The sequence below is a fragment of the Nematolebias whitei genome, chromosome 3 (genome assembly GCF_014905685.2).
Source record: "Nematolebias whitei isolate Nwh7 chromosome 3, NemWhi1, whole genome shotgun sequence".
NCBI lineage: Eukaryota > Metazoa > Chordata > Actinopteri > Cyprinodontiformes > Rivulidae > Nematolebias > Nematolebias whitei.
Genome location: NC_056500.1, coordinates 21,529,319 through 21,552,849, shown reverse-complemented (window position 1 = coordinate 21,552,849; position 23,531 = coordinate 21,529,319). Strand labels below are relative to the sequence as shown.

The window sequence follows — 23,531 nt, the reverse complement described above, 5'->3', positions numbered from 1 at the left end:
GAAGGAAGGAAGGAAGGAAGTATGGAAGTAAGGAAGGAATAAGGAAGTAAGAAAGGAAGGAAAGAGGTAAGGAAGGAAATAAGGGAAAAAGAATAAGGAAGGAAGGAGCTAAGGAAGAAAGTACGGAAGGAAGAAATTAAGGAAGGAAGTACAGAAGGAAGTATGGAAGTAAGGAAGGAATAATGAAGTAAGAAAGGAAGGAGGTAAGGAAGGAAGGAAGTTAGGAAGGAAGGATGTATGGATAGAAAACGTAATGAAAGAAGGACCTAAAGGCACTTCATTTTTGGGTAATTATTATATTTCAACTTCTTATTAAAATATATTTGCTAATCTGCTTTTAATATTGTATATTACATTTGAAAGAAAAAAGATTTGTAATGTTTTAAAAGTAACATACAGTTAAGCAATTGAATGAAGTATTTTAAGAGACAGGTAAAAATACTTTAATAAAGACAGATAACAGATAAGAGTAGGTGAGCTGGACATCTGCAACAAAATATGTTTATCTCTGTAAGAGTTTCAAGAGTATTAAAAATGTTAAAGTTGTAAAAGCCTGCATCAAATGTCTGCTAAAATCTTATTCTTACCCGCTCTGCAAAAAGCTAAGTCTTGGTTTTGGGTAATCTCTGCCAGTTTTGGAGTGGTTAATTCTGCAGATTTTTTTTTTCTACAACAGCTTGTGTTTATACAACAATTAACATTTGAGGACTCTTTGTTTACAGCGTATGTTAACAAAAAAATGGACAGATTTTTCTGAAAACATGCTCATATTTATCAAAAAATGAAAAGTATCTTTTTCACGTCCACACTCTTCTTTTGTTGTGGCAAAAATACCAGAAGTTTTCCAATGCACCTCATGTACGTACTCCGAATACCTCCTGTTACAAACTGTCATCAATTATTATTTGAAGAGCCACCAAAAGTGACAACTTCAAAATGAAACCATTCAATTTATAACAAGAGCTGAGACTCTGTAGTCAGAACTCATCTGAGCAAGGTTTAACCTGCAGGGTGTGTGTGGGCGTGAAGAGAGAAGGTTTAATGATTACTCAGAACTGTAATAAATCTAACAAAAGCAATGCTTGAGAGTCTGCTTGGCTGAGTGACTAATAACTAATCCGGTGCGACATCTGTCACTTAAAGAAACAGTAGTTAAATAAGAAGCACGGCAGGAATAGAAAGACTGACAAACAAGTGCAACAAGTACGAAAGTAAATAAATAAATGACTAAAACGACTGACACACGGCAAACACCAGCTTTCTAAATAAATGTATGCATTTTAATATATTTATAATGTATATTATTAATAATGCATTTTATATACAGTACAATACAAAATTTATATATATAATATTTTATATATTAATATATATAATAAATAATAATATATTCAGTTCCCATTGAATTAAAACATTTAACCAATAAATGGTTAAAGGTCACCAGTTTCATGCAAACTGAAACAAACAGGAGATGAGTATGAATTTGTAAAAATCTAAGATATGAAGTCATGGTGTGTGACTGAATAAAACTGATTTATTCATTAAAAGAAACTGCTTTAACAATGCCTTCTAACTTAAAAACAGTTAATGTTTAATTAAAGAAAACTACAAGTGAACAAAAAAAACAAGTGAACAAGATTGTGTTATAGATAGGTTATGATAGATCTTCGTGGATCAAACACTCATTTTATATGATAAATTAATTATAATAAAATTATAGAATACAAATCTGAAGAAAAATACGCACACACAAAATGTTTTAAATCAGAAAAATAAGTTGTTGTTTTTTAAAACAGAACAAGTCATTGGTAACCAGAATATGAGCAGTCCTGATTTGAATCACTTCCTGTGCCACTGTCCTTTTGTTGTCCAAAAACCAAAACATGTCAGAATTACTGCTTATGACCAAAAGATCCACCAATATAACATTTTCACTAATTATCCAGATCATTTTCTGCACCTTTAAACTTTCTGATTCTGCTCAAATCCTACCTCATCTTTGATGTCTTCTTGCTGTTGTGCTGTGAAAATCTCCATTGCTCCCATTAACCTCATCATCAGCTCATCCACTGTCGTATTACCTGAGGAAAAGGTCATGAAACGGATGAGAATCTACAGTACCTTATTTTGAAATTAATCACTCCCCCCAAAAAATTATATAACAATTATAGAATCATAATAACCTTGAATGACATTTAGAACTTCATTGGATGTGCGTTTGCCCATAACTATAAGGAGCAGGGGGAACTGGTCTGTTTTGTATGTCCGTATTGTCTGCGTTACCACACTGCCAAAGTGCCTCGTGCACATGGTGAGAAGTCTGAAAGACAAGGAAAAATGTCTAATTCACTTTTTCATGCATTTCCCCCCAATATTATGAGTCTCTTTTAGGATTTTTTCCCCTGGGGTATGATCTGAAATAAGACAAAACCCTAGTATAAACACATGCATACACAAGTATGTATATTTTCACAATAAATGGAAATGGCACACTTTTTTTAGACAGCGGCAGAAAAGAAAATACACACAACTCACTGCATAAAGGACTTTAAAACCCATTCTGCACTTTCCTATTCCATCAGAGCGACATGCTATCTCAATCGGAAGCGCAGATGAATTAGTATTCCTCACCAGACGCCCAGAATTGATAGGGCAAGAGAGGATTTCTTATTCCATTACAAAGACAGAACTTCTTAAATTAACATTTCAGAGAGGGAAAAGGGTAGCTGGCAGCCGGGGCCCCGCCAAGCTCCCTGTAAATGTCATAATATTAATGAATTGCTATAGACTGAATGCAAATATAGATTAGCTTTTTCTCCTGCCTTTTAATAAGATCTACTTTAATAACTGAGTGGTAAAATAGAAAAGTAATGGAAGGGAAGGAGGTGCAGCAGGTCGGAAAAAGAAGATGGATGAAAGGAAATCCGAAGGAGAGAGGGTGTAACTCATTAAAAGATGAGGACAAAGCTACTCGCAGAACTTTCAGACTGAGAAATGAGTACCAAGGCTGACTGTGGTGTTTTTAATCGCACAAGAGAAACTAAAAATGTGGATGAAAAAGTACAAATAAAAAGTGAAAATGCTGTGACTGTGATTGAGACAGAACATTTCCACATAAACTCTGAGTGACCCTTGACTTGCAACGGAAAAGTTGGGTCACCTTAATTTTACAGATCATTTTGATCTGACATTTGTCCCTGTTCAGCTCTCGACCCAGCCGTACCATAACAATAGCCCACAGGGAAACTCTAACCTGTAATGAAAGGCCAGAGAACAATGGACATCAACTTGAAGGGTAATCTAATCTTAAATCTCTCAACCACCTCAAGCCAACCTGCTTTGGTTTCTCACTCAGAATTATAAGAAAGTCAGTCTTCTACATTAAAAATCATCGAACAGCAACATAAAAACTTTATTCGATTCAATTCAGTTAATTTATATAGTGCCAAGTCACAACAGAAATCATCTCAGGACACTGAACAGAAACATACATATATAAAAAAGTAAGTTAACATTATTTATCTGAGGAGCAGACTGCTTTGAGTTTAACTTCATCACAGACTCTCATCTTGAGCAAGCATGAAGGCAACAGTGGAAAGGAAAAACTCAGGACAAGCGGCCATCTGCTTCGACCAGCTGGGTTTGAGAGGAACAGGAAGGAGGAACAGATACAAGTTGATGCCCATTGTTGGCAGGTCGAGGAAAACTATCCAATTTTAACATTTCATTTAAGAAAATGAGGTCAATTTGTCTTCTAGTAGTCTAAGCCTTTAGCAGCATAACAGACAAACTAACTATAAGATTTATCAAAAAGGAACGTCTTAAGTCCAGTCTTAAAACTGGACAATGTGTCAGCCTCACGAACAGAAACTGGAAGTTGGTTCCACAAGAGAGGAGCCTGATAACTGAAAGATCTTCCTCTCATTCTGCTTTTGAAGACTCTAGGGACCACGAGTAAGCCTGCAGTCTGAGAGCGAAGTGCTCTGTTAAGAATATATGGATCAATAAGATTTCGAATATAAGCTGGAGCTAGGTTTTTGAGAGCTTTGTAAGTTAGAAGTAAGATTTTACAATCTGGAAATTCAATACAATCTTTACGATCTTTATGCAGACTAGATTGTGTATTCACTGTGATTCCGACTAAGAACCACGCTGCACCCAGGGCATTCAGCACATACAAATTCTTCTAGGGAACAAGTATGGACACAACACAGAGGGCAGGAGGAAGTCAAGCCACTTCAGGAACTAAGGTGAGCAGTTCAGAAGTTTCATCCAGGCATAATATAACATGGTAAAAAAAATGTAATGGAGTCCATACCAGACCTTCAGCCTCTGAGCAAACTGTAGGAGAAACTAAATGTTGAAGACACACCTGACAGGACTTGTTATTAACGTGTTTTCAGGCTCTGCGTCGGTGGCTAACGTGACTGATGGCTTCTAATTTGTTGCCCATCCTATCTCAATTTCTAAGTGCAGATCTATACAGCTAAAACAGTTAATGTTTCTCTGGGCTGTCATCTTGCATTTCTTCATGTTCAAGTGACGCATTAAGATGCGTGATGACTGGCAGGACCTGACATATGCTCTGATGAGCAGCTGATGGATCAGGATAATACAGTAGCACTGCGGGGAATGTGTGCCAGCCACCTGTACGAGGGCTGTATGGGAACCGGATGCCCTGTTAGCTCACTGTGTCTCACACACTTTGTTTCAGAATGAACACGGACATGTTTTGATTTGAAAGTGACATTTTGTTCTAGCTCCAAACCATTTACCTTTTTACGTTGGAGGATGTCAAAAAGAGAAGTCAAGTGTACAGAACAGGTGTGCATATCAGCCTCCTCCTGCCTTTAGCAGTTAGACGCTGATGTTCACTTTAGGACCACAAAATAATTAGTCAGCACAAGAAGAACTTTTTTTTAAAATGAAAAACAAATAATCTGCTTTAAATTAATCTACTAACTGTTAGTTCCAATAAACGTCTGATAAAATGACATTATACTGAATGTTTAATCAACCAGATTCATTTCCCACAATTGTCACAATTACACTGGCGTCCAAACACCAACACTGCTTTTATGCATAATTAATCATTTAACAAGGCCTGAGAGAATAGCACATTCCAGTATCAGCAGGTTTATATCTCTCACATTCTCACACACACAATTAGAATACCTTTCTAACAGCCTGTGTGACTGATGCCAATCACCAGTCACTTTGGATCAGCCAGAGAGCGTGAGAATGGAGAGCAGCAGTGTATTTGTGAGCGAGTTAGAGTGCACATGTGCATGCATGCGTTAGCAGCAAAGCTGCGGCTAGCTGTGTGCGATGAAAAGCTCCAGATGTTGCCTCTCTTTTAATGTGCAATAAAAAGGCTCAGCTGGGGCAAAAAGCAAAGGAGGCCAATAGGAAAGAAAGGAGAGGGGAATGAAGGAAGGAGGGAACTTCCTTAAAAGAAATAATGGAGGGTTGAGGTCAGGGAGCGAGTCTTTCTTAAACGACTACAACCAGAGGGCAGGCTTATCTCTGGAAGTTTAGAGAATGAAAGTTAAGGTAGCGAATGATCCAGCAAAAACAGATCAGGATGAAGAATAAGATAAAGCATAAATATTGAGATAAGCAGCAAAATAACTCTGGGTTCAGTGGTAATGACTTAGCCCTTATATCCATGACAAAGAAGAAGAAGACAAAATAAGACAGAAGACAAATTATGACAAATAAAGAACTTTGAATCCTTGAACATCCACCACTTCTTTGGGCTCTAATTTTACATTTATTGGAAAAGCATCTTATTTTAAAATGTTTTCCAGAAAGAAATAATAATTGTAACTGCTGTACCTGAAAACCAAACATGCTGCAAAGACCAGCAAATTACCAGAACCGGGCACGGACGCTACACTCTATCAGGATAAATGGAGTGATAAAGATGTTTGGACTCCAAGGGAGTCCTTCGTCTCCCACTGACCCGCTTTTCAGACAGCTTAGTCAAAAATGCCCAATCAAGGGGCCTCACCATGCAAACACAACGCCTTTTGTTAGTACGCAACCTCCAAGCTTCAAAAAGAGAAAGAAGCTGAAGAACGTATGAGAAGACGGAGATGCAGGGTTGTGAGCTGTGAAGAGCTGAATACCAGCAATTAAAAACACGTTAAATGAATTATAACCTGCTGGTCATATTAAAAAAGGTCAAATTTAACTAATATTTGCCAAGTCCTTCTTGTATGCAATATAAATATAGAATTTTTAACTTTAAGATTCTGATGTTCAAAATATTTTAACTTGTATAAACAAAAAATAAAATATTCTAAACAACAAATGTCAAAATACACTGTTGAAAACTACATTCATATTTCTAAAGGAACTATTAAAAATCTGATACTTGGACAAGATGGTAGTAATCTTCAGATGATGACAGAATCATCAGGATGTTTAAAAAGATCATGAATTTATTCAAAGTGGACGCATTTATTGTCCCATTTATACTTTAGTGGTATTACAAAATATAAATACAAATAAGGATGAAGCACGTGGTTCAGTTTAAAAGGTCCGTTTGCAGTTTTTGTATAGAGCAAAATGCTGTTATAATAATACGCAATACTTAATAGTCTTGTGGTGCCAGATGTAATATTTCTTTTCTAATAAATGTTAGATCTTAACATTTAATTTCCTTCAACTTTGAATGTGAATGAACAATAATTTTTTAGTAAACAATAAAACTTGTTTCATTTTCTGTTTGAAATTGAAAAATGCAGAACATTTTTTTTTTACTGCTTAAAATGATTTTTATAGAAATTAGACGTTATTTAAGTTACATTATAAATACAGTGCAGTAATGCTGACCTGCAGAAATAAGCGTGGCAGAGGCTTTGCCACGATCATTACCGTCTGAAGTATGAAAACACAGTGAATAAGAGCTTTAAACATGCTGTACCTGGCTTTGTTAGCTTCTTGAGTGACGTCCCAGGCCCACGTGATGAAGTTCTGGCTCAGGTAGGAGACGATCGAATCAGCGCACATCATTTGAGAACAGAAGACGTTGCTGAGGACACTTTCATCATTGTGGAGGTAGATGGCCAACAGCTTTCTCTGTAGAAACAAACAACAAATGGCATCGAGTCCCTCAAAACGTTTGTCTTTGCAACAGGAAATATGTTTTGGTGCTGATGATTCTTTTTTGCTGATTAAAAGAAGCTCAACTGTAGTCGGTGTGGGCTGCTAAAATAACTTGTACAACCTACAAGGACAAAACTAGTAAAAACAAATAAATAAAATTACCAATATCACAGAAAATCAAATGGAGAACGGTGCAAATAAAACTTCGCTTGGATGTGACGAAGATATAGAGAAAACAAAACAGACAAATCACTCTATTTATTTTATACCAAATGCCAGCAGCCTGCTCAGGTTAGTAGCAGCAAGGCCAGACAATATTGACGAAGCTCCAAATCCGAGGATATCGACGCCATCATATAAGCCTGCTAGATTTTCCCTTCTGACGATCTAATTAAAAAACAAACACACCCACAAACACAAAAGGTTCAAGGGCACAAAGTTGGAAATAATGCTCTTTAAATTACATGTCACTTTGCTTGCTATAAAGGAACAAACAAGGGGGGAAAAAAAACTCAATTTCTGCTTGGTTCATTTACCCACGGCTACGATGGGAGTTAAGGAGCCTGTTTCTCAGGAACGGTAATCTCGGCTACGTGCGCCTAAAAGCAAAATCTACACGGGGCGTAAAATGTGAGAAGTGAAAGAAGAAAGTTGTGCTATATTGTGGCCCTGTGCAGAATAGGAACGGGAGAGCACTGCTGTGTTTGCTCAACGATTAGTGCTTTAGAATAATCTCCAGGGCTCCTAGAGGGAAGGAGCTGGGGACTCATTCACCGGGCCGCTTCAACAGCCTGAAAAGATTAAACACTCATGCTGAGAAGACAAGCAAAATCAGTCTGGAGGGTGGAATGAGTCTGAGGATAGTGAGTTTTAAAACAGTGGGAAGAAAAAAAAAATTGACACACATTCGAACACTGGTTCCCCAACACACATACACAAACTTAAGTCTGAACCCACAAGTGAAGGATTTATACTTGCACACATGCATGCTCAATTAGAGCAAGTGTAAAGACTAATCAAAGTAGGCATTTTTGGCCAACTGAACTCCTTCATCTTAGTTAAACTGTCAGTACCCCTCTGTTCCCTCTCCACTTTCAACTCAGATCTTTTGTGCTGCCTGTCTTGGCAGGGAGGAGCAAATCCCTTAGTTCGGCTAAATTACAAGGTCCAACCTGAGCGAGATAGTGACCCCAGAGCCCTTCCTCACACCTGTTCACCTTAATCAGAGCTCGCTTTGTGTGAGGAAGTGACTAAAGGTTTCACACAGTACAAAAGCAGGTTGCACTTGAGTCTACAAGGAGAATTAAAGCTCATTCAATAAAAAGTTGAATATGTGTGAAATTTAAAAACAGAAAACGAAATCTCAACCTAATATATACCAAGTTTGCTTTTCTGTCGTTGAAAGAAAATATATTTGCTCTAAAGTTAATAAACGTCTTGTCTTTATCAAAATATTCAGTAAGCGCAAAGTCTTTTGAATGAATAAACAAATCCTAACTACATCACGGACCAAGTGGTGTTACCTCGAATATCAGGACCAAAGTGAGCCGAGAAGAAGTGAAGAGAAATAATGATAAAGTATTCAGTTTTAGTTTGTCATAACTCTAAAAGTAAAATGTGGGGGTCCTAAACGCCGATATCTAAACCCACTGATGTTCTTTAAATTGACTTAATAATCTACAACCTACTAAAAATCTTTATGCTCATCTGATATTAACTAAGTAACTATTCTTTAAATAGCATTAAAATTCAACAAAAATATTTTAATTATGCCCAGTGTATGTCATTTTTCACATATTCATTTTACACAACTGATTAAATTTACTTTATTGCTTGAATTTACAGTGGTGGGAGTGGTGGCGCAGAGTTAGAGAAGGTGGGTCTGTGATCGGAAGGGTGCCGGTTCGACTCCCCGGACAGACAACGTCAAAATGCGTCTGGAAAAGGTGAAACACCCACACCTGCATCCACCCTCATTTGTCCCACTCGGGGCCCTTGAGCAAGGCCCTTAACCTCCACCATCTGCTCCAAACAGGTCTCTCTTGAAAATGAGTCCTTGTGACTCAGTGAGACTGCCTGTATATTAAATTAAAAAAAAAAAAATACTTATGTCTAAGACACTTTTTAACACTGAATGCAAAGAGGTCTTGATGCAGGTCAATTAAACACTATAGTATTTTTAATAAATCAAAAACAAACAAATATCTAATATAAAAGATAACAGCAACTGCTAGTATTTAGTACTGTATGCTGTACCCAGGCTGCCTTCAGGCCCGGGCCTTCATGCAAAAGATATGTGATCTCCTCAAAGGAATCTGTCTGGTTAAATAAAGGTTAATACATTAATAAATAATCAAGCTGTGGTATTTTCTCACATCATTCAAGTATTAAGAAGAGAGGCATAACTACAGCCTGCACAGAACTACAATAGTCTAAAACATTGGAATAACAACATTATTATCAACAGTGACATGGAAATAAACTACCTAATAATATATGACCTAAAAATCTTTATGCTCATATGTCAGATGATAACTAACTATATTTTAAATAGAATTAAAATTCAACAACAATCTTATAAAATGCCAAATGTCTATCATATTTTTCACATATTCATATTACGCATCTGATTAAATGTAAATTATGATTTTTTTTTTTGTTATTATTCCTTGACTTGACACAGGGTGATCTGATTTAGTATTTCATTGTTTCTAATTATGTTTTATATTTTTATTCCATGTGCTGTAAATATATTTTGTTACTTTTTATTTGATGCTGCAATCCTTGTGTTAAGCACTTTGGTAACAGTTTCGGTTTTAAATGTGCTATATAAATACATCTGACTTGACATGACTAAATATGCAATACACTCAGAAATACATAATTAATATGATAAAACATTTCACAACAAATAGAAACATATCCTACTAAAATGATTTATTTGCTAAAATCACTGTGAATGAAATTAGTTTCCTTTGCTGCAGATTTGCACTTTCCCTGGTGTAAAAAAACTAACTTGTCATTTGGTATAGAGCCCATATAGTGCCCTTTTAAAAATAGAATGATATAGACAGTGTGCACTGTGGGATTCTTGCAATAAACCCTATAATGCAGCCAAACTAATCCCTTCCCACCCACCTATATAGCACACGTCATTTAACAAAGTCACACTCTCAGCTGTTAAAGCACTGGAAAGAAAGCAGACTTTAATAAAGCCAAAACACCAGATGACAATATTCTACTGTCAGAATACATGCTGTTGTTTAACTGATATCCAAGTTCTGATAAATAGTTTAAAGGTGATGGATCTTATTTTTCTTTTACCACCATTTAATTTGCCACCATAGAGCAGCCAATTCAAGAGGTAAAACATCCCTACTGTACAAATGGCTAATAATTTGGTTAATAAACAATTTTAAAAAAAATATTTACTCAAAATTACTGTTTATTGTATTTTCAAAATGTCTTCTTGTTAGTAAAACAGAAATATACAAACTTAAAGGACTGGCAGAATAAAAAAACTAAATACTTAAACGTTGGGATATTAAATTTCTTTGTTTCATTGTTGCATAAACTCCTTAGTGATAAGTTAAATGAAGTTTTGTCAGATCAAGTCATCAAATGTGTTTTTAATTCATAGTCGAGTTTGAGCACAAAGATTATCTGAACATGTCTCCATTAATCGTGTTCGACTCAAAAATAACAAGATCATTAAATACTGCCACTGATTCATTTGCACTGGTTTATTTAACTCTACTATGACATAATGACATCATATCTGGCAGGTGAAGTTGTGTGCTGTGGCCCACAAGTTTATCTGGTTTTTATCTAGACTTTCTTTTGTCCGTAAAGAATTTGAACATATAAACATTTATGTTATACTTACATTTTATTTCTTCTTTGTGATGTTCATCTATTTTCAAAACTGAAAGTTTATGGGCCAGTCAATTCTAAGCTGTGTGTAACGTTGTTTTGTTTACATGCTTATGTTGAAAGAATGCACATTTACAGCTGAACTCCGACGTTTTGGAACATTGTTCACCCAGAACAACATACAGTTCTTGAAATATTGACACTGACAAATGAGATTTTGCATTTCATTGACCAGTGAAGTGGCTAAAATCTAATGGATTAGACTGGATCTCATGGAATATGCAATTCTCCGTTCATGTACTGATTGCAGGAGTATAAAGACGTCGCAAATGACTAAAGGAATATTTCACCTGCCTTCACTGTATTAATCTAACTCCAAACCTCTGCATTTCTCCTCAGTGTTGTTTCTCTGATTGATTTGCGTATACATGAAACCTCATTCTGACTGGCTGCTGCTCTCTCCTCTTGACTTCACAAGGCCGTTACTGAGATTTGAAGTGGATACTTGGCTGTGATGGATCCCTAAACTCCCCTCTCCAGCAAGGCTATGAATTTTTATGTCTTTGTGTGTGGCAGACAGGAGAGAAGAGCGAGGAGCGAGGAGCGAAGGAGAGAGCAGGGTTAGAGTGATTAACCACTGCATTGATGGGGATTTAGTGCGGATCGTGGTTAGTGATGGGTGGCCTATCGCTCTGTCCGCTCTGACTAACCACTGATCCCCAAGAGAGTTCAGCTCAGCTCAGCAGCCCAAAGCATTTTCATTAAGGATGGATTGAGTCTATCTCAACAGTGCCCCAACACACACCTTCAGAAACACTTCATCAAATGTAGTGTTTTGCTTAGTGATTAGCCTCTCCCAGGCTATGAGCGAGTGAGACTGATTCCTCTGTTTATAAACCCACGGAGTTGTCTCTTCAGCCAGAACTGCCCTTTTCTCATATGCCCTTAATGAAGCAGGCTTTTGCTACGACGAGATCACTAAAACTGGTTCCCATTTCAAACGAAAGCAATGAGGGAAGGGTAGATAGACAGAAGAAAGCATGGCGTAACTTGAAGACATATGCTACAGTGTGATAAACTATCAAAAGCTGCATGTTTTGGCCTGCAGTCCAAGCAGTTTGCGATAAAACAACAAATCAGAACAACTTCTGGTTTTGTGACACGTTACTACCTAAAGCCATTTAGCTACAACACAGTTGGCAGGCTAAATCAAGTTCACCCAGAATAGAGCAATACTTGTTTGCCCCTGTGTTGTGTATGGTACAGAGCAAGTGAACACCACAGAGACATCAGCCATATTGTGCTGGCTTAGAGGAAGGGATCAGCTTGGAAGCAGGCATAACGCCAAGCTTCTCTTTAGTTTTCTGCCTATTTTACTCTTTCCGTCTATCACCTTCATCCTTCGAGCTCACTAATGACGATAGTCCTCTCGGTATTCAAAGTAAATTTTAAATTTCACTTTTGCCCCATTCTCTCTTTTCAGACCAGGTTTTTTTTTTTAAATGCACCCTGGCTGTCGTCTCCATCACCCTCCTCCTTTGTGCGCTTGGTGATCTGAACCACCCCAACCTCATAAACATGTTGCTGTGTCCTCACAGTCTAATAAAGCTGTAATCCACACAAGCTGTCAGTTGATACAAGCATCCTTGAAAAGAAAAGAAAAAAAAAAGAAGAAGCTAAAAATAAATTAAAAAAAACAAGAGGGACTCTGAGCTATGAATAAAGTTTCTGCTGTGAGAGTGAACATTTGATTTAGGTTTTCATAAAATGATCAATGTGGCTATAACACGGTAACTGCAAAAAATAACACTATAAGAAAGAGCAATAATATTAATTCTTTACAAATAAATGTTGTGTTTGGAAATGCTAATTCAATTCAATTCAAAAATACTTTATTAATCCCAGAGGGAAATTATTTGTTGTTGTAACTCATTGTCCTCATTTCATTAAGAGATGTTATAGACACTGATGGCTGTAGACAGGAAGGATCTCTTGTAAAGGTCCATCCCACAGTGGATCCTAAGAAACTGGCTGCAGATGCCGTCCGATCTGTCCACCCAGACTTGGCTGGCCTCTCGGTTCCCCTCGGGCTGCAGGACCGCCCAAATGCTGGGCAGAACTCCTCCCAGAGCGATGGCCACTCCTCCCAGCAGTCTGCCGAGCTCCTCGTCACTGCGGACAGCCAACTGTAGGTGCCGAGGGATGATCCTGTCCCTCCGCTGTCACGAGCCGTGTTTCCTGCTAGTTCCAGGATCTCAGTGGTCAGGCACTCGAGCACAACTGGCAGGTAGATGAGAATGTGTCCACAGAACATCCTTTTCAACTCACTTGAGATTTGGGGCTGTAGTTGAGATATTATTTGAGCTTTTGAGATGTTAATCAGCTGCTGTTGGTTGTAGAAAACAGCCTTGTTGCCATAGTTACATATCATAACAAATGTCCAAAACTAAGAAAGTTTCAGTCAAAATCCTTCCAGCTGCACAGCATCTGATACCAGAGGAAACAATCATCCAAAAAAATGTGATTTATATCCAGAAAAAGAGGAAATAGTTTCCAAAAGCAAAATCTCAAAATGAATGTAACAGAGCTGCTCCAACATGCAGCCACCTTGAGCGGCGCAATTCTAGAACAATAATTAATTAATTATTAATTAATTATTAATTAATTAATTTGTCTTGTGTTTGGATTGTATGTTCTTAACTTTCTTCACATTTGATATATATTTATTCATCACGATACATGACATTTCCTGTTACAGATTCCACTTTCTGGTATTGAGTCCACAACTTAATTCCACCCCACAAAAAGTAAAAATGCGGTGTAGATTATATCTAGATAACTAGAGAAATTGCATTTCCTGCAAAAATGCAGTGTGAATGCTTTTTGCTTAAAAACTTGCAAAAAAACCAGCTGAAATTAGCTAAAAACATGCCGAAATGTAGCTGAAATGGAAGAACAAGCCTAAGTTAGCAGAAAAAAGCAGAAAGAACACATATTTGCTGAATATGGTGGAGGCAGAAACGAGCACAAAAATGAGTAAATTAGCTATATACAGTAAGCTTAAACGAGCAAATAATAGCTGAAAAGTAGCTGAAATGGCAGAAAAGCTTAAATTACCCGAAGGAAGTGGAGAGAGCACAACTGTGCCCAATTAGACTGAAAGAAGCCAAAATGAGCACAAAAAGTGGAAATTATCTGAAAAAAGCTGAAATTTGCGCACACGCACACAAAAAAATCCAAAAAAACAGCTGAATAGTAGCTAACAAAGGCAGAAAGAAGCTTAAAATACCAGAAAAAAGTGAAGAGAGCACAATTGTGCCCAATTAGGCTGAAACAAGCAGAAATAAGAACAAAAAAGTGGAAATTATCTTAAAAAAAGGCAGAAATTAGCAAAAACAAACAGCTGAATAGTGCCGGTAGCTACAAAGGCAGAAAGAAGTTTATTGCTTAATAAGCACAATTAAATATTTATTTGAAAATAAAAATCTAAATTACATTTGTTGAAACTGATTACTGTCCATTTTTAATAGATGCCTATTTTGTGTTTTGTACAGGCATCAAAACATTTAGATATGTGCAGAAACTTTCAAAAAGTATGCAAGTCAGATTGAAGACAATGTGCATGTGTAATCATCATGACTGTAAATATATGGAACAGCTATTTTATTCATGAAAAATACAAATTCATAAATATATAAGTAAAATTTTTATAATTTACTTTTTCCATAGTTTTGACATATTTCATATTTCATTTAGAAAACGATTTTTTTTTTGGGTGTTTCCTATTTTTTTAAATAGCTAATATAAGAATTTTAACTTTTTAAAAACTTAAACATCTGTCCTCTGCTTCAGAAAATGACTGGTAAACAACATTTCTCTGTTCTTTTGAATCAGTAAACTAGTTTAACAATTTCTGTGAAAATTTTAATCTGATCCACAAACTCGAAGTAGCAACCATCTCTAATAATAAGGCTTTTTCTGTCATACAAATTTGCCTGCCACAAAAAAAAAAAAGAAAGAAAATCCTACAAAATTGGAGATTGAAAGGTGAATAAATAAAGCCATAACTGTGCAATGACACTGAAGATAATGTTAATGTTACAGAACACCAATAATAGTAAGAGTTTTGAAAGAAAATTGTATGCAAGCAGAAAGGTCAAAAATCATCAATTGAATTTTGTGCTTGTGCTCGATATCCGGGACCTGTGGTGTTTTAGCAATAAAACAAGATACTGTAGAGGAAATCATTACAAAGGCACAATAACATTAGCATCCTCACAGTTTGTTACACCAACTTTACTGCACACTCAAAAAATAATGCCTTCTCTGAAGCGGAGTGTTGGGAGAAAAATATTCTCTCTTAACGTACTTAAATAAAAGAACCACACTCGATGGCACATGACAGAAGATTTTTAACCGGAATTTACTTACAAGGTCAGATTTTCAGGACAGGTTGCACAGATATACAGGAAGTACACAAGAAGACCAGTCATGAGAATCTGCCACGAGCTGTGTGTGAAGCTTGTTTTTATGTGCTTATCAGTTCAGCCGAGCTCACACACTCTGAAGCGTACTAGAAGCAACAGCTGCACACTGCAGCCTCACCCAGCTCCTCATCCAGCTCTCTCTGCCAACCCAAACATATGGTTCATGGGCAGAGTTAACGTTCTCAGCAATAGTAGTTAAAAATATCCAAAAATTTTGAACAAAAAAATCCTTAACATAGCTCATTTATGATGGACTGAGACATTACAGATAAAAATGATAAGGAACATTATGTACGCTGGTCATAAATATGGAGAACAACTCTTGCTTGCCATCAGCACACAATTCAAATGTCAGCATATGAAATGTTGTATGATACATTAGTACACCTTAAGACTAGACTATAACAAAATCATAAAATTATTTGGTTCTGTCCAACCACAACGCAAACAGATTTATAAAACATGGCTCCATGTTCTTAGTTAATTTGACCCTTTCTGCTGAAATCCTATAAGCCTACAACTGTGACAAGGTAGTACATTCTTTATTATATTACACCCCAAGTTTTTTGTGGTTTTTGACTGAACAAACATACTATAACAAACACAGTTATCTTCATCTCTACAGATCCCTTAAAAACACAAAGTTGGCAGTGTGCAGATTATTGGTTATAATAGTTAGTGTTTTAAATTCCCAGCAGCTCAATATCAAATAAAAATACGTGAGTAATGCAGCACCTCCCTTGACAGATCTAAAATGAATAATATCCTGTTCGGTTTATATTTCTTCTCCGTGTTATCTTAAGCTAAAAAAATGGCTCAATAAACCCGGGGACTAGACTACATGAAGCAGGAATGACAATACTACTAATGAGCAGGTCAAAGTAAGTATCTCTAGTTTCTCACAGTCAAAATTAAGAGCAAACACAAAACGAAATATGACCTTAAAGCTTTTACTGTATCTCAGCAAATTAGAAATGGTCCTAAGAGACTAAACAGTCCAGCATTTTACTTACATCTCTGGCTTTGCCATAAAAGGCCTCTTGAGATGCTGCCTCCAAAGATCCAATGAAAAACATCGGGTGGGTCTCTCCATATCTAAAATTAAAAACACAAATGCAAACATTTTATTACTCAGGCAAACTTCAACCCAAAGTTACATTCTAGCCAAGTTTACCTTGAAGAAAATTCGGCAGTAAAGTGAAGTAAGGCATCCGCTTCATTCTCACTATTCTCTGGCACTGCGAGAGGAACAAAATTAACACAGTGGTCAAACCTTGCATGCATGTTTGTGACATCTAACATGGTTTGAATTAAACTTTCTAAACACGTTGGCTATACATACTCATGGGTGATTTTCGACAGCTTGAAGAGCTCATTCCAAACATCTCTGAATCATCCACCCCAAATTCTGTAGCATCCTCGTATTCCTCCCCCTCACTGTCACTGATCATATGGACATCTGCACACTGTAAACATACAGAACTTGAATGTTGGTATACAGAGACTGCCCACAGGAAGAGCGACTCACAGCTCTGAGAATTAGGTGGTATTTATACACCTATATGTACCTCTTCTGTAGGTTCCTGGGCATTGGCTGGTGAGGATCTTCGACAAACACTGAGATGATGGCATGGATAGCTGATCCCAGAGAGGGCTAGCGTCATCTAAAAATGGGAATCAAGAAAAAAATAGTCACTAAGTTGTTGTTTTTTTTAACTTAGAAAAGCTGACCGTTTACATTAAATTAGATCTGATCAGTGGCTCAATCTGAATCAGGAAAATAGGAATTTTCCGTCAAATTTCTGAGAACTAATTCAAGCTTATATTTACAACTTCATACCCTCTACAAATACATTTTCAGTGTTGACCAATTGAAGCATAACATGAAATATAATGCATTTTATGAATTTCAAGCAAAGGTTTGCTCATCTCCCTAATGAGAGGGGAATACAATGCCATCACCAATGAGGTGGTTTATACCTGCAGTGAAGAAGCACCTGAGACTAATGAGCTCCCAAATTCAAAGCAAGCATTGAAAATGTCGGCGTTCAGCAGGGACCCATTACAGCCAGAGACTCCTGGCTCAGCCACCAGGGATAACAACAATACAAAGAAAGCTGTTTCAGGATGTAGAAAGACACTCTTGTAACTCGAAACAATAAAATAATATAGTTAAATGTCAGGTTTTGCTGAGAATAAAGATGTATCCGTTTGTTTCTGTATTCACGTCTTCCTACTTCAAAATAATGCAACAATATATTCACTAACTAATTGTTGAGATCCCATCAAAAAGCCCAGATGCAAAGAGTTTTCTGGGAGAGTGCACTTCTAAACGACGGAGGAGAAGCTGGGTGTGATAAGAGACAGAGAAGCTGCTTGTCCCCTGCAGAGGTCCTGTGATCTGCTCTATTGTCAGGTTCCGAGACACACAAAGAGCAGCTGAACATGCTTGAATCAAGACACGATTACATGCAACGCCAATTGAATCTGAAAAGAGCTACACAGACTGAACAGGGTTTCTCTACAAAACAGAGTGATTCCACATGACGGCTTCACCTTCTACAAGAGGAGTGAACCGTGCAGGCAGCAGACCTTGAATTCAACATGATATCAGATGTTCTGCTGTTTGTTTCATGTCAATAAAAACAAAACAACACCTTCTCTTTTTTTAATATATTGATTAAACAGTATTTGCCTATTAAAAGCAGTTACAAATAAATAAAAAAAGGAATTTACTGCATAGAAACATCAAATATTTAAGAATTTTTTATCATTATATAATTTAGTTTATATAGCGTAATGTTGAAAACACAGCTGAACTGAGACCATATCCTTTGTTTTTAGCAATGGTCCTTCATATTTTTATATTCACAACTCCTTGAGTTGGCAGCATGGTGGCTCAGTTGGTAGAGTTGCTGCCTCTCAGCAAGAAGATCGCCGGATCAAATCCTGGCCAGGGGCCTTTCTGGGTGAAGTTTGCATGTTCTCGCTGTGCATGCATGAGTTTTCTCCAAGTACTCCGGTTTCCTCCCACAGACCAAAAACATGCATGTTAGACTGATTGGCAACTAAATCATCTCTAGGTGTGAGTGAGAAAGTGAGTCATTGTTTGTCTCCTTTGTCTCTATGTGTCCCTGTGATGGACTGGAGACCTGTCCAGGGTGTCCCCCCACCCCCACCCCCCACCCCCCCGTCTCTCGCACAGTGAGTGCTGTATATACCATACCATACCAATTTATTTATATAGCACTTAAAACAGCAACAAGGCCAACCAAAGTGCTGAGTATATAATGGGCACCAGTAACCCCCATGACCCAAAAAGGAAGGAGCGGGTAAAGATGATTGCAGGAGCTCCTTGAATTGTTTACATATTGAATTTTCTGCTGAAGAAAGAAAATTTATTTTGTCACAACAATCCTTTAAATGGTGAGCAATCACTTATTGAAGCCTTTAGATAGCTAAATGTGAACATACTGACACTGGTTCAAATATTGACTGTCGTGTTTTAAATCCCCATTCCCCTTAAACAAAAAGGGAAGAATACTTTCTCATAAAGTCAGTATCTCTCACGGCAATTTGAGAAAGAATAATCCTCATCTGTGTTGTCTTAACACACTAGCGATACCACTTGCAATACTGAATCTACACAAAACCAAGAATGACATCATCGCTGAAGAGACAGCAGTTTTCTTTGAAAAACTACTTCACAAATTGCTCAATGTAAAAACTAAATGTGCTGAGCCACCCTAAATACAGTCAGACGCGAATAGAAAAGGAAAAATACTTAGTAGCAAAGATATTTAAAGATAAATGCAAATGTCAAAAGAAGAACAGCTACATGTCCTCTGTCCTCACTGCACTGGCTACAGGTTCATCTTCGAATCCAGTTCAAAATACTCCTGTATGTCTACAAATCGCTGAACAGTCCCCCCCACCCCCCCCCAATCTGTCACTGTTTTTTAAGTGCTCTATAAATAAAACAGTATGGCATGTCCCAAGAACATCTAAAACCAAAACTTAAATGAATCGTCTCACCTTTGATCATGTAACCCTACTCTAATAATTTAGCGCCAATTACTTATTTAATGCATAATTTTAGAAAAACAGATTAAATGGTTGAAAAACATGGCTGACTTAACAGTGAAAGAAAATGGCTAAGAAAGTAGCTCTGACTTCCAAAAGGGATGACAATGCTTGCTTGTATCCGTGGACCTGAGGACCGACTCTTCATATGCTGCATCAGATTTTAACGAGGAAAATGAAAAGCCATGTCCAATGAGGACATGGTATGTGCCAGGTCTTGGAGTTAAATTAGCACAGATGGCTGTAAGTACAGAGCCAAAGAAAAACCATACAAGGTCTAAGCCTTAAGGGTGTGAATGAATAACCCCAAGTCTTTTCCTTCTAATCGAGTGGCAATCAAACATGAGAATTTTAACAGCAAGTACTGAGTGGATCCCTGTAAACCCTTTACCCTCATTATTCACAATGACAGGCTCTTGTCTAAGGGCCTAATAAGTGTATAAATAACATTGATCACTTTCTCTCTCAAATACAGCCTGAAGGGTTTGGGCTGACACTGATGCAAGGAGGAGAGCTGAAAGGAGGGGAAAATGAGTTAAGTCCCTTTCTGTTCTTTCTCTCCCTTTGACCTGATGGCTTCTATCAATGTTGAGGTACACAAGTGCAGCTTGGCAGCTCAGTGGTAAAATGTGGAAACAAGCTTGAAGCGCCGCAGGGCATAAGGGGGGTGAGGGTAAAATGACCCTCTCCAACATCTCCACACAAAAGAAACTGGCTCCTCTTTTTTGGATTCTTTTAATTAACACTTGCTTTGAGTATTCAAGGGCTGATACAGGGAAAGAATTTTCTCTTTCCCTTACCCTCCTCTCCCTCACCCCTTCTTTTTCCTTTTCTACACTTCTTTTTTCTCTCCCTCCATTCTCTCTGTTTCATGTTGTCTATTTTAGAGTAGGCAGTGTTTGGATTACATGCCTGGCTGTGAGTGTGAGATAATTACCACTGACAGCTGCACTGAAGGCGACCACAGTAAACCACCTTACTCCCTCCAACAGGTCAGTTAGAGACCAAGAGAAGAAAAGCGAAAGAAGAGGATGAAAGAGGATGGGGATGAGGTTGTAAAGTGAAAATAAAAACAACAAAATAAAAAACTAAATGCAGTGGTACAGGTAGAGAAACAAAATTTCTCCTCATATTTGCAATAAGATATGATAGGGAATCCCCCACCCCCCCAAAAAGGTACTTTGTGTCTGACATGTACATATACACAAATAATATGGATCTAAAAAATGAGTACTTTTGTTTCAATTTCATCAACATGGTTTTATGCAAGTTTGATAGTGGCAGTGGCGATGGATGGTGGAGGTAAATGTGAAAGAAGATAATTGAAAGAGGCATTCTTCTCTCAACATAAAGATACAATTACTCACGCAGCACAACAGATTTACTAAAGTCAAACTTGAAAAGATGGCACCGATTCTGACAAGCTACCTCAGTTCTGAATGTCACCTGAAGAAGGCCAGTTGTGAAAGGAGTGGGCTCTGTCTGAACTTACGCTGAGCCATGTTACCATGGAAACCACCAGGCCCTTCTCAATAAAAGCCTGGTTCCACAGACCCGTATCTGGTAAGGAAGGATTATTTTAATGCCAGTTGGGAAATGGAGGGAGGTGGTGCTCTACAAGGCAAGGCACCTCAGAGGCTCCTCGGCATTAATACATTAGCAAACACCATGAAACACTGCATAAATGTCAGCAATTACAGACTAGGAGGAAGGGTGGGTGGTGGTGGAGGGGTAAGTGGATGAACGGATGCAATAAGGATGTCCCACTGGCTGTCAATCACTACAACAGGTGTGGAGGAAGCACTGCCAATCAAAACGGCTCTAATGAGATGAAGCCTGTCGGAAAGCCTCCAAGAAGAAATGCTTGGGCAAAAGGAGGAGGACTTAGAGGAGACAAGAGAAAAGGCTCCATCAGTTTATTTCAAAGGATGTTACTGTCCCGTTAGCCTCTCAAATCAGCTGTTGCAAAGACCTCTGTCATCATCCTCAGCACTGTTCAGCACAGCTTTGCCAAAGCCTCAAGAATCAAAAGGAATTTGAAGACAGAGCGACATCATGGTATTTGCAAATAATGCCAGAGTATTTGCTTTAATCTACTTGGAGTAAAACGAACTCCATCAAGTTTTAACTATTGCAAAGTCCAAAATACTTTCTTCTGACTGGGAACTTTTTCCAGTGCGATCAAGACTGTTGTGATGCAGTAAACCCAAAGAAAATGAAAACAAATGCTAAAACAAACATTCACACAAGGACAGTGTGCGTCTTCCCATGATCCCCAATTTGGCTACACTAGAATATATTATAAACTTTCTTCTAAGGAATACACAAACAAGGGAATGCTGTAATCGTAATTAAAAGTTCAGGAAAAAATTTGCTTGTTGACAAGTAATAGCTACGCATCAAAGAGTCACATGAGCTTTAGGTTAAAGACAAATACATTTGAGGTGGTTAGCATATCCAGCAAGCAAGATAAGACAAATAAATACATTGGTTAGGTTTTACTGGCCAACAAAACATCATCATTCATGTGTTATGGAAAAATATTAAAGGAAATTTAGATTAGTGAACCAATCTTTTGTTCAATGCCAACTGAGCATTATACTTCCTGGTCCATTTTCAATTCTTCCTCGGGCCCGAAAAGATCCAGAGCACAATTAGCAATGAAACACATTCAGTGGACAGTGTCAAGCGAGGCGATACAACACCTAATTACCTCATTGAAACTGAAAATATCTAACAAAACACTTAGTTTTCAATAGAATGTTTGACTAAATTGATCAAACATTACATTTACTTTAAAAGCCTTCTAAATGTCAGGAAAAAATATGACGAGCAGTTGCATGCAATACGATAAAATGTCATGTTATTTGTATCCGCAAATTTTATCACAATAACCATGTCAGAGTTACTGCGTCGTACCAAAAAAGTTTTCAATATTGTTAGCAAATCAACAACAGTTTTGCTACTTAAGCAAAATTTTACATTTCTTTGGAATACATGTTCTACACAAACCCCTTTATATGACAGAAACTGATGTAATGTGTTAATTTATTAAATTATGTTGCAAAAAAAAGTTCAAACTAAGCTGACCTCTAAACAAGTTAAAAATAGTCAGTCTAAATTAAACCAATCAGCAAATACCTGAAACAAACACGTACCGGTAAGCTAAATAAATTCTAAAGTTTTTAAAAACTGGTGCTAATGACAACTCAGAGTATAATGTACTGAGGTTGGATACACACAGTACACGAAGAAGAGCCTAAAATAAGAGGCACATTTGCAAATGTGCACAAACACTAACATACATGTACATGTAACTTAAATATTAATACATACTTGATGGCAAGGCTCAGTTAAACAACCATCACTTTAACGGTAAGTGGGATAATGTGTAGAGCTAAAAGTAATCTGAGGTCTGTGGCTGCTATGTTTATTGGCCCAAACCCCAAGAGATGAGACTGGGCTAATGAGCTAGACACTAACATTGGCTTCCCAGTCCCACCCGCCTGCTAGGCCAGCCAAGCCCCGGGCTTTCTCTGTTAATACTTTCAGACGTTTCAATAAGAGGGCTATGGCTAGTGCAGAGGCCATTATTACACTTCTGTCACTCTCTTCTCAGTGCTTTTTAATATCTTCTCATACAGGGGAAAAACTAGACACTGCAGATGTGTGTTAGCCAGGGACTGGGCCTTTGTTGACACAGAGTGCTCAAATTTATTTGTGATCTTTGGCCAGTAGACCCATTAAACAGGTACGAGTTAAAGTCTGCTGATCACAAAAAAAAAAAAAAAAGTGAAATGAAAAGATAGGCACAAATATTCTACAATTTCCTTAAATAATTTGATATCGATATGAGACTAATACAACTTGAGTTTTTATTGCTTTCTTCTATTTTGCCCAACAAGCACATAATCTTGACTCCACTGCTTGAAAATGAACAAACACACTGTGTATGTGGCCTGAGCATCTTTTTTC

At 37.4% G+C, this 23,531-nt stretch overlaps 1 protein-coding gene across 1 annotated transcript in view; it reads right to left on the bottom strand.

The window, feature by feature from the left end:
* The window catches only part of faf1 (Fas (TNFRSF6) associated factor 1), a 64,870-nt gene that overhangs the window by 17,908 nt on the left and 23,431 nt on the right, over nucleotides 1-23,531 (bottom strand). Inside the window, exons 9-15 of the mRNA XM_037698098.1 lie at nucleotides 17,042-17,137; nucleotides 16,816-16,939; nucleotides 16,648-16,711; nucleotides 16,487-16,568; nucleotides 6,932-7,086; nucleotides 2,184-2,320; nucleotides 1,993-2,081 (exon numbers count right to left, since the gene is read on the bottom strand). Of these exons, the coding sequence (XP_037554026.1) occupies nucleotides 1,993-2,081; nucleotides 2,184-2,320; nucleotides 6,932-7,086; nucleotides 16,487-16,568; nucleotides 16,648-16,711; nucleotides 16,816-16,939; nucleotides 17,042-17,137 (747 nt within the window). The remainder of the gene's footprint in view (nucleotides 1-1,992; nucleotides 2,082-2,183; nucleotides 2,321-6,931; nucleotides 7,087-16,486; nucleotides 16,569-16,647; nucleotides 16,712-16,815; nucleotides 16,940-17,041; nucleotides 17,138-23,531) is intronic.